Here is a 12,147-nt window from a genome sequence, read left to right on the forward strand (position 1 = left end):
ATTGCATTTATATGAATCGTCTGCAGTAGACGAATCCAGAGACAGCAAGTAGCCTCGTGCTTGCCAGGGATTGGGAGGAGGGGATTGAGGGTGACTGCTGATGGGGATGGGGTTTCTTTTGGGAGTGATGACAATGTTCTGGAATTAGATAGTGCTGGTGGCGGTACAACTCTGAATATCCTAAAGCCACCGAGTTTTACACATAAAAATGGTTAAAATGGTACATTTGATGTTATGTGAGTTTTAACTCAATTAAAAAAAGTGAGGGGCGCCTGGGTGGCTCAGTCGGTTAAGCGGCTGACTTCGGCTCAGGTCATGATCTCGCGGTCCGTCAGTTCAAGCCCCCCGTCAGGCTGACAGCTCAGAGCCTGGAGCCTGTTTCGGATTCTGTGTCTCCCCCTCTCTCTGACCCTCCCCCGTTCATGCTCTGTCTCTCTCTGTCTCAAAAATAAATAAACGTTAAAAAAAAAAAAAAGAAGTGAGCCTTGTGAGAAAGGCAGTCCTGGGTTCCTGTTCCACTCTGCCACTTGGGAACAGGGCAGCTTTGGATGGATCACTGGAGCCCTTCTTGGGTGGCCCTTGATTGCAGGAAGGTGAGTTGGTCTTTGCTGAACCCTTGGGCCCCTGCAGGGACGTTCTGAGGAGCAGCCCAGCAGGGGTGAGGAGGAGGGCTGCTTTCTCCACTCCCCACCCCACCCCTGTCACTCCTGGCCTGGTCACCTGCCCTCAGAGGATGGGGGGACTTTTGCAAAACTTCACTGTAAAAGAGTCAGCCTGTCAAAATCAGGGCATCGATGGGACTTCCGTTATTTTATTGATTCTCCTGCCATACATAATTCCTGTAGAAAAAACAGAAAATGTAGATCAACAATGTCTCCCTTTACTTATGTATTACAATTTCTCTACCCAGAGATAACCTCCACTAATATTTTGGCATATATTATTTCATATATAAGCAAACACATATATATTATATGTGTATTTATACATACATATGTGTAATCATACATGGCATATAGAGAGACCAAAATGAGTTTTTATCACACATATGCTTTATATCCTGGTTTTTTGGGGAAAACTTAATATTTCAATAACATCCTTTCTGTTGGCAGTTTTCTGCCTACATTTGTATCTGCATCATCGTGCTTAATTCCTGCCTGTTGGTGGACCCTCTTCTGCCTATTTTCTCTTGGTGGGTACTCAGCTCATCTTTAGATCTAACAGTGTGAGTGACACCCTCCGGCACACATCTCTGAAGGCTTTGTACATATTTTTCCCGAACTGTAAGAAGTAGATTGTCAGGGTCTTTATACATTTTTGTGATTTTTGAAATACTTTGTTCAAATGCTCTCTAGAATATTTTTACATTTTTATGTTTACATTTTACTCCCACCTGTTCCCTTTTCGGATAAGGTTGCCATTTTCTCCAAACTTTTGCTACCAAAAAAAATTTTTTTTTAATTGCCAATCTAACACCTTGTTTTAATTTTTTACTTGCATTTCTTCATTACTTGTAAGGTAGAACTTTAAAATGTATTTATTATCCATATTACTGGTGGGATTTTATTTTTCATGGTATTGTTCAACTTGTTAACCTTTCATTTTTGATTTTCAGAGCTTTTTATATAGTAAGGACACATTCCAAATAATTTCTCCTAGTTTTTCAGCTGCTATTTAATTTTTTTATGGAGGCTTTTTTGCTTACAGACTTAAAAATTCTTTTGGCATCATTCTATCAATCTTTCCTTTATGAGATGAGGCTTTAGAGAATTAATTTTAAAAAGAAAAACAAAGAAAGCTGCATTTTTACTGAATGAGAAAATGGTGTTCAAATAAAACTAAATGGGCTCATCTTTTGTTTTTAAAAATAAAAATAAAACTATTAAAACTAGCACTTTTTTTCTCCTTCATAATGTGTTTCTAGTTACATATTTTGCTTTTTAAAAATACTATTTTAAAAAAAAGTAATAGCTAAGATCTATAATCTAGCCATCCAGAGATAATACTGTGATTCCTTAGAGTCTTATATGTGGATCATGCTGGGATAATTTCGTGTATGCATACATACACACACACACATGTATGGTTTAATATCCTGATTTTTTCTTAATATTATATTAGGACCATATTTAAAATGGGAAATAAACATTCATCTACGCTTGAAAGATGGAGAGACATGTGGGTGGGTTGATAGATATATGAACGCTGATACAGAATTGAACAAACGAATGAATAGAATAATAGCCTGATTAATGGGTAGATGTAATGCTCAACAAATGGTAGCTATAGAGGGATGGAGATAGTTAGATCAAAGCAGATGGGTGGGTGGAGGGATAAATGGATGAGTGGAAAGAAAGAAAACTAGAACAATAGATCCAATCAGTGGATACTTACAGTAACTGAACATTCCACACTGAAAAGTCCTAATCGCTTTTGCATGGTATTCAAGAATTTCTTTAATTTGGCCTCAGAAAACATTTTTTAGATTTGTCTCTCACTTAATCCCTTCAGCAATTTATGCTCCAATCCCATTGACTTCGTCCGTGTTGTTGTGATTGGATTAGGTGAAACTACATGAAATTGCTGCTTTTATAGGTCAAAGATGGTTGAATGCCATTTTCATATGGTGTAACCAAATAGATGGAGCTATACGGGGAGCTGATGGATTAAAATTGATGAGTAGATGAACAGTATAGGAAGATGGATAAAGAAGCTTGGATAAATCAGTGGGCAGGTGAAAAAACTGATGGATGAACTGCAGTGAGATACCACTTCACATCTACCAGGACGGCTATAAAAAAACAAACAAAAAGTGGAAAACAACAAGTGTTGGAGAGGATGTGGAGAAATTGGAAAGCCTCAGACATGCTGGTGTGAATGTACAATGGTGCAGCTGCTGTGGAAAACAGTTTGACAGGTCCTCAAAAAACCAAAGACAGAGATTACCATATGACCTAGCAATTCTATTCCTAGTTATATATCCCCCAAAATTTAAAACCCAGACTGAGGCACTTGTATGCCAAAGTTCAGAGCAGCTCTATTCACAACAGTCAAAGGTGGAAACAACCCAAGGGTCCCACTGACAGACGAATGGATAAACTGAGTGTGGTCCATCCACACCATGGAACACTGTTCAGCTATAAAAAGGAATGAAGTACCAGAACATACTTCGACATGGATGAACCTGGAAAGCCTGCTATGTGAAATAGGCCAGACACAAAAGGACCAATATTTTATGATCCGACTTACATGAAGTATCTAGAATAGGCAAATTCATAGAGACAAAAAGGAGATTAGAGAGTATCAGGGGCCGAGAGGAGGGGAGAATGGGGAGATATTGCTTAATGGGTACGGAGTTTCTGTTTGGGAGGACGAAAAAGTTTTAGAAATAAGTAGTGGTGATTGGTTGCACGATGTTGTGAATGTGATTAACACCATTCCGTTATACATTGAAAAATGGCTAAAGTGACAAACTTTATATATATTTTACCACAATAAAAGCAATTTAAAAGATGGATGGATGGATGGATAGAGACAATGGGTGAATGAATGGATCTGTACAACGTAAGCTGAAATGGAGCATGTGGGAAGCCCTGTAAAGGGTGAAACAGTAAGGGTGGATTAATGAGCATATGGATATGTGAGTAGTTGAATGGGAAGCTGTGTATGTGGAATGAGAGGCAATGGGTGGGGAAATGGAGAGTTTGTGGGATGCGACCCGTGGCTAAGCCCATGGATCAAAGTGGAGGAGGTGGCAGTTTTTCTTAAAACTGCCCAGCCCCGGGGGAGCCCTAGGCTGGCAGTGATTGAGAAACCGTCGGCCAAAGAACCTCTCTCTGCTTCAGGCTCCTTGCAGCTGGACCTCAACCACATGCCCAAACCTGCCAAGACAGCTGAGAAATGCTCCTTGGACCAGCTGGATGGCACCTTCCACCCAGAGTGGTTTGTGTCCCTTTTTGAACAGAAAACTGTGAAGGGCTGGTGGCCCTGCGTTGCAGAAGAGGGCGAGAAGAAGATCCTGGCGGTAAGTCGGCTCCCTCTGGCTTAGGGCAGGTGCCCAAGTAGCTTCCTCTGTAGATATCACTGGGCCCATATGTGTTGCTCTGCCTCTCTCTGTCTTTCGAGGCACTGTCCCTCTTCTCTTCCAGTTCCCAGCCTTCCTCTCCTTGAGGCTTGCATCCCAGGAAGCCTATTTAAATGGAAAGATACCCTTACCTCCTGCAGATCCTGTTTAATTTATACTCTGCTCTTTGGTGTCTGGGGATCTGTGTCCTGGGTTCCCCTGTGGCCTGGGCATCCTGTGGAGAACCGAGGGAGTGCCTCTCCCATTTGAGCAGGATTCTACCAGGGACCATCCTTGTACTACTCTCCTGGCCCAGAGGTCTGCTCAGGGCTGCTGTGACACCCTGGAGAACAGTCCTTCCTCTGGAGAGAAGTGAATCCCTGACAGCTTACTGAGAAACCACAGGCAGCCAGCCAACCTCTAAAGTGGACCTTGAAATAAAATACTCTTGTTGAAGAAGGAATTGGAACACTTATTAAGAAATATTAGCACCTCAAAAGAAAAATGAGCAAAGAGCATGCATATGTAGATAATACACAAAAGAAGTATAAATGGCCACTAAACATTAAAAAAAAGGTTCATTTCCCCCAGTAGTTAAAGGAATAATTTTAAATGTGAAAACATTTTTTTGCCTATTAAATTAGACATTTAAAAAATCTAAATGCTCATTGCTAGTGAAGACGCAGAGACAGACCCCTCATTTATTTCTGCTGGGAGGGCTAATGGTTTTACCATTTAGGGAAGCAATTTAGTAATATATAGCCAGGGATTTAACAATATTTATGCCCTTGGACTCTGTCATCCCACTTTTAAAAATCTCTCCTAAAGAAATAAACAGACACAATTAAAAATGTAGGCTCTGGGGTGTTTTCTTGCAGCATTATTTATAACATCAAAGAGTTGGAAACAACCTAAATGAACCAAAATAAGTGGTTTACTAAATAAATTGTGGTCAACCATCCCATAGAATGTTTTTACAGCCATTAAAAAGCAAACTTTAAAGAATATATAATTATATAGTGAAACATAATATATTTCTAAGTGAAAGAAGCAAGCTCTAGAACTCTATATACACAGTGAGGTATTTCATATACTTGCAGAGGAAAATAGTTGTGATGCATAAAAATACAAACGGTGCTTATCTCCACATAGTGGAAGTATGGGTGACGTTCTCCTTTATACATTTCTGTAGTTTCTAAATGTTCTGCAAGGAGCAGTAGTGCTTTTGTGATTAGATCAACCCTATATCATTTTTCTTTCTTTCTTTCTTCCTTCCTTCCTTCCTTCCTTCCTTCCTTCCTTCCTTCCTCTCTTTCTTTCTTTCTTTCTTTCTTTCTTTCTTTCTTTCTTTCTTAAAATAATACAGTGGCTCTTATGTCTGGCCGGGTTCCTCTCCAAGCCATGGGGCAGAGCCTTTGTGCCCCTGACCAGGTCCCTTCTGTCTCCTCAGGGGAAATTGGAAATGACCTTGGAGATTGTAGCAGAGAGTGAGCATGAGGAGCGGCCTGCTGGCCAGGGCCGGGATGAACCCAACATGAACCCTAAGCTCGAGGACCCAAGGTTAGTGCCCACTCCTTACCCCTGATGGCCAGGGGGCTGGGAGGTGTGGTCCAGGAGACAACCACTGCATAGCCATGCAGAGGTCACAAGGCCCACATGGCTCAGAGTGGGGCGTGACTTGTCTCAAGCCACACGGTAAGTTAGGAGCAGATGACAGGCATCATTCAAGGGCACACCAGGCTCCTCAGCTCATTCAGGAAGCAGAGACTGTTGGGTAGCTGTTGGTTGTGTGCCGAGCATGCGGTCACATGGTATGTATATGGCGTAGAATGGAACCTTCCCTGGTGTGTTGTTACTATTCCCATCTTATAGATGAGGAAATCATGTTGACAAAGTTAAATAGCGGTCATTACACTAGGAAAGTGGTGAAGCTAAAATTCTCACACCTGTTTTGATTGGCTCTGGAGCCCAATCAAGGTTTTTACCTTGACCAAGCTGCCTTCTGTGGCTCACCTGTGATGTCAATGTGGCTTTCAAATGGCCTTTCAGTCTTAATTTTCTCATCTGTGAGTCCCTGCCTTCCCTACTTCATAGGCCCCTAAGGATGTACACCAACCCAGTGGATGTGGAAGGCTCGAAAGCGGTTATTAGGGACAGGAGGACGGCTGTGGGGGCAGTGGAGACAGCTGCATTTGCTGGGTCCCTCCCCACAGCCCAGCTCAGGCCAGACTAGACACAGATGGACCACTTGATTTCGGTGCTATCCCTAGTCCATGGGGCCGGCAGGGCTGTGGGAGGTGTCCCTGCCCTAGGATGTTGGGATCTGGGTGGAAAGCGAGAGAGACCTTGTATATCCTGTGGTGTGCACTGTGATGTTAAAATAGCCAGTATTGAGACACAGCATCCTGCATGCTCTTTAAGTTGGACGATGACCTAGGGGAAGGTGTTGAGGTTCTTGGCTGTGAGTGAGAGAAAATCAGCTTTCTGGGTTCATGTCCCACCATCCTTCCCTGACCATGGACCAGCCATGTGCATCTAGGCAGGTAGTTTGGCTTAGCTGGGGCTAACTGGGCCATAGCTCACCTAATGCGGCAGCCCTTTGAGGCTCTGCCCGGCTCTCAAATCTCTAGTCTGTGATTAAGTTCCGGGTCAGGAAGGAGAGCTGGTGGCTGAGAACTGGGTCTCTGAGGGTGCATAGGGCTTGGTGGCACCAAGAAGAGGAGGGGAGCATGGGTGAGGCTCATGCTGTGACAAAGGCTCAGAGGGCAAGGGGAGGCACAGGAAAAGGGCTAGGGGCCCTGAGGCTGGGTGGGTTCTGGGGACCAATGGTGGAGGGCCAGGGTGATCTGGGAGCAGGGTTTGGAGAAGCCAGCCTTGGTAGAGGGGTGCCCTGCTGACCTCTCGGGTCTTCCTTCCAGGCGCCCTGATACCTCCTTCCTCTGGTTCACCTCTCCATACAAGACTATGAAGTTCATCCTATGGCGGCGCTTCCGGTGTGCCATTATTCTCTTCATCATTCTCTTCATCCTACTGCTGTTCCTGGGCATCTTCGTCTATGCCTTCCCGGTGAGTAGGCCTCAGGGGAGGGCCAGACACTGCCTTGGAGGAGCCCCTGGCCTGATGAGGGACACATAGCCCCTACTCTGGGGAGTCTTCAATCTGGTAGAGACAAAGTCCTACCCTTGGGACAAAGTCCTCCTCTTAGTCCAGTGAGAGAAACTGAGTTGTTGCCCTCAATGGGGAGATACAGCTGTCCTAAGCAAGCCCGTAGAATCTGTAGTCAATGTTGGCAGAAGGTGAGGCACCTTGGGCAGGGGTGGGCAGGGGAACCTTGTTGAAGGAGTGTGTGTAAGTGGGTATGTGGATGGCAGGGCAAAGGTGAAGGCCGCTCTGTTTGTAAGAATGGCACCTGCTGAGGTCCAGAGGAAGGGAGGCCCTAGGGCCGGGAGAGGCTCTTAGTGTCCACCTGAGGACCTTGATAGAGTGTGTCCTGCCTCCTGCCAGGAGCTGGGTTTGGGAGAAGGTGTGGGCTGGCAGGAGGCTGCCCCAGGAACTTCTCACCAGGGCAACGTTGGTGGCACTGGTAAGAAGCCAGCTGATGCCTGGCAAAGAGCTGCAGGGGCCACTCTTGTGAGGCTGATGTACCCCCAGCTTCACTGGGCCCCTTCCAGGGAGAAGTATCAGGGGCTGTGTTCCCTGTCTGTGCTCCCCAACCTCACAGCTCATCAGGGGAGCCCCAGAGATGCTCCAGCCCCCCATCCCACTGTGTCTCTGGAACGTCAGACCTTGAAGTGTTCTCAGGCTAATTCCTGATTTTTTTTAAATGTTTTTATTTATTTTTGAGAGAGAAAGAGACAGAGTACTAGTGAGGGATGGGCAGAGAGAGAGACGGAGACACAGAACCCAAAGTAGGCTCCAGGCTCTGAGCTGCCAGCACAGAGCCCGAAGTGGGGCTCAAACTCACAAACTGCGAGATCATGACCCGAGCCGAAGTAGGACACTAAACCGACTGAGCCAGCCAGGTGCCCCTAGCTAATTCCTGATTTTTAATGTTCTTTAAATTAAAAAAAAATTCTCATATGAAAATTTCAAACTGATATAAAAGTAGAGAGAATGGCATAACCAACCCCATGTCACCCTGATTCTAATGCAAAGAAACAGACAGCCAGTGAAGGGAAGGGACTGGCTCAGGTCTGCACAGCAATCTGTAGACAGCTCCGAGTCCACGGTGCCGGCCAACATGCACCTCAGTCCTGGTCAGCACCAAGCTGCCAGCCAAGGGCACTGTCCCCACAGTGGGCAGTCTGCTCTGGGAATTACTTGTCTGTGTGCTCTTTGCTTTGTGAATCCTCTAGGAGGAGAAGGAGAATGGAGAGCTCTCTCCCTCTGTGTTTGGCGAGGCCTTATATGAGCAGCACACACCTTCCTCCAGGAAGACAGTTAAAACCACAAAGCCATCTGCTTCAGTTCCTAATATCATGGACTGTGAGGAATAGCAGGGGTTTTGTCTGGTCTGGAAGTCCAGGCTCCCTCTACTCTCTGGGCCATAAGTGACAAAGAAGGGTCTAGAGCCAGAATGGCTGATGTGTCGGGCTGCAGGCCAGGCCCTCTAAGCTGGCTGTGCTCACCTGGAGCACCAGGCTGAAACGTGTTCCAGGAAGAGTCATGGCCAATTGGCTAAATATGGCCGTGGTCTAGGGGAGGGTCCAGGCTGTAGGGCCCTGAAACATGTGCAGTTTTGGGGGCCCTTTTGAAGCAAAGGAAGACAAAATCACAAAATCACAGACCATGGAAGGGCACATGCGAATGTGGTGGCCTGGCATCAGGAGTCAGGCCCAGGACTCTGCCTCAGTGTTTTCCCCCTATTTGGGCAGGCCCAGGTTGCCAAGTCAGGGAGGCATGGTTCCTCTTGCCCACCTGTCCTCAGGCTCACTTCCTTTCGTTTTGGGTATATCCGGATGCCACCCAGTTCAGGTGAAGACCTCACTAAGTACAGGGTGTGTGTCCAGGAGGTGAGGGAGTGTTGTGGGGATGAATGAGAAGGCGATGAGCTCTGTGCTGCTGGGGAGCTCTGTGGCTCTCCGGGAGACACAATGGAGCCCGTGAACGAGGGACAGGGCACTGTTCAGGTACCTCCATCCTGAGGCTCAGGCCAGGGGAGTTCAGGCAAAGGAGAGCTGGTGCAGACCCCTGCTGCTCAAGGAGGTGGTCTGAGGAGGAGCAACAGCTCCAGGGAGCTGGTTAGAAATGCAGAGGCCTGGACTGGCCCTGGGTCTGCAGAGGGGAATCTGCCCTGGACATACTGAGGTTTGTGACTCACTGCTGTGCAGGACAGAACTCTGTGCCTAGAGTCAGATGTTGGCTAGATTTTGGCTCTGCCAGTGACTTCCTGTGTGACTTTGGCTTTGGCACGTCTCTCTTCATGAGGGGGAGGCTGGGCTAGGACTGCTCTGTCCTGCTGTGACAGCACTGTGCTTAGGGGAGCTCTTTTGCCTTCTCTGAGGGTGCTGCACGTCAATCCAGCAGGGGCGAGTCCAAAGTGTCACCACTGCCCATTGTGTGACTAGCTCCAGCCCCTGGCCAGCTGGGCCCTGTCCTGCCAGGCACTTGGGTGGCACCTTCAGGGGCCTGGGGAAAGAAGGCCTACTACCTGGCCAGGAGAGGGAGAGTGTCAGTGTCAGCCTATGGTCCTTCCTCGTCTCTGGGGCAGCCTTAGCCCCAGGCCCTGTGGGCAGGAGCAGAGGAGCACTTTGGCCAGTAGCCCTGGTCAGAGCCCCTCCCCGGTCTCATCCCCCAGCTATGGCCTCACTCTCCTTGAGCTCTGCTGGAAATTGCCCTCTTTAAAATACCAACTCTGACCCTCTGTGAGGGTCAGATCCTAGGTGAGGGGTCTGGGCAGCCTAGGCCTGAGGCTGCACACTGTTTTTGTCTGTAGGTCTTTGCTACCACCTGGGTAAATCCTGCTTTCCTCCAGCCAAGTCGCTCAATCAGCTGGTGGGTCCCAGACCCTCACCTGGCCTTTAGGCCTTGGGGGCAGAGGGCCTGGTAGAGAGGGGCCCAAAGCCACCGCTGCTCTCCTCCAATTGGCCTAACTTCCCACGCTCTTGGAAATTGCCCTGGGAGGGGGACATGGAGGGCAGCCTTTCTGATTCCTACCAGCTCCACCCCCCCCACCCCCCACCCCCCACCCCCCCACCAGAGCCAGCCGGGAGCAGGGCCAGCGTAGGGAGGCAGGAGGCGATCTGGCGGGGAAGGAGCGGCGGCTTTGTTTCCAGAGTTGGCTTTCCCGGGCCGGCGCTGGGGAACATACTGTCCCAATTAGGAGTCTTGTGTTGTGTTGTATGTGTTTTCATGGTTTTTTGGGGGGAGGAGTGGGGAGGGGAGATTCCTGTCAGTCCTACATCAGGCAGGGCTTAATCAGGGGTGACCCATCTCTGGTGCTGACCTGCATGGTAGATCATCCCCGTACACCCCACCCCCAACCCTCTTTCTCTGTTTTCTGGACAGAAGTGTGGTGGCCAATGAGCCCATGTGGGTTCCCATGTCGGGGGTGTATGGGAGGGGGATGGGGAGAATCATGGCCATGCCTTCAGGCCACCTGTCTGATGGAAGAGGCCAGGGCAGGCCTGCCCTGATCAGGCCCTAGATGATCAGAATCTTTTTGACAGGTGGTTAGAACATGGGAGTGGGCCTTGGGTTGGTGGGGGAGAAGACAGCAATTTGGGTAGCTGCGGCCGCAGGTTGGAGGGTGCAAGCAGAATTTTGGAGGGGAATGGGCTTGTGTGATTGGCCAGAGGGCCAGGAGGTGGGGTGTTGAGCTGAGTGTGGCATGGGGGTGGTGAGGGTAAGGTATAGGCAGGTGGTTGAGTAGGTGAGCCTCCTTTCCCAGCTCTGGCCCCTCTGGCAGCTGTTGTCACATGTCCCTGCTTCTTCCCTCCCTCCAGAACTATGCTGCCATGAAGCTGGTGAAGCCCTTCAGCTGAGGACTCTGGCCCAGGACTGGCTGCCTTATCCACCGAGCTTAGCTGAGCTCTTCCAGAACTCTAGGCCTGGCCGGCCTGCCAGGGGACACAGACAGACAAACTGGCACATGCTGCAAGCGTTGGTGACATCGAGCCCTGGGATCACCCCCCCCTTCATCATTTCTTTCTTCCCCTCAACCCAGCCCTTTTTGGATCAGCCCATATGTATTTCAGTATAAAACAGTTTGAACCACAGGGCCATGTTGGCATGTGTGTCCCTATAGTCGCTGAATGAGGTGTGACCATGTAGAGGATGTGTCTGGGTGGGTGGGGTGTGAGTGGGGTGTGGGCCATCTCTGGCTCTGCATTCTGAGTGGAACTTTATCCTTTGACAAGACTGGTCGGGGGTGGGTGAGTTTTGAGGCTTGCTGTTCTGGTTCTCCAGGACTTTCCCCTTACCCCCTGCCCGTCCTCACTGAGGCTTCTCCTCCTCCTTTCCCAGGTTGTGCTCTGCTTAGGTGGGCCGTTACCTGTACCTTCTAGTTTCTTTGACCACGCCCTGGAAGAGGATGCACTTTATACAAGTGGGTCACCATGGAAAGGGTTGGGTCAGAAACTCTCCAGGTAGGGAGGGCTCCTGGACCTTTAGCTGTGACCTTATCTTTTACACATTTGGGATTTCTTGTGACTCCGTCCCTCTGCTTCCTTACTCTGCTTAAGAGATCGGGTCTGCACAAACACACCTTTTTCTTGTGGTCTGAAGCTGCGTGTCTGTCGTCTCCTGCAGGAATCAGGCTTAATCTATGGGGGCAGCAGAAACACACTTAGAGAAAAAGCAAAGAGCTTGAAAACATTGTGTTTCCAAAATAGAGGCCTCTGCCTCTCTCGCCTGAGGGACTGGAACTCTGGAGCACAGAGGCTGGCCTGGCTGCCTCCCTTTCTGTTACTGAGGAGGGCTTCTCCTGTTTCCTGCTGTGAGCCTGCTCCCCTGACCCGGGCACTGAGGCCCCAGAGTGATCCTTCCAGGGCACTTGGCTCTTCATTGCTCTTCACTCTGGGACCCAGACTGAGGCTCTGCCTTGTCCCACCTGATTGGCACAGGGCTGATGTCCTGGACCCTTC

At 48.5% G+C, this 12,147-nt stretch overlaps 1 protein-coding gene across 7 annotated transcripts in view; it reads left to right on the top strand.

Annotated features, from left to right (window-relative positions):
• DYSF (dysferlin) overlaps window positions 1–11,276 on the top strand; it is a 224,646-nt gene extending 213,370 nt beyond the window's left edge. For all 7 annotated transcript variants that reach the window (XM_042932648.1, XM_042932652.1, XM_042932650.1 and 4 more), the window contains 4 exons: window positions 3,846–4,024; window positions 5,514–5,623; window positions 6,982–7,129; window positions 11,008–11,276. In XM_042932648.1, coding sequence (XP_042788582.1) covers window positions 3,846–4,024; window positions 5,514–5,623; window positions 6,982–7,129; window positions 11,008–11,046 — 476 coding nt within the window. In that variant the 3' untranslated portion in view covers window positions 11,047–11,276. The remainder of the gene's footprint in view (window positions 1–3,845; window positions 4,025–5,513; window positions 5,624–6,981; window positions 7,130–11,007) is intronic.
• The last annotated feature ends 871 nt before the right edge of the window (window positions 11,277–12,147 follow it).

The sequence above is a fragment of the Panthera leo genome, chromosome A3 (genome assembly GCF_018350215.1).
Source record: "Panthera leo isolate Ple1 chromosome A3, P.leo_Ple1_pat1.1, whole genome shotgun sequence".
In the NCBI taxonomy this organism is placed as follows: domain Eukaryota; kingdom Metazoa; phylum Chordata; class Mammalia; order Carnivora; family Felidae; genus Panthera; species Panthera leo.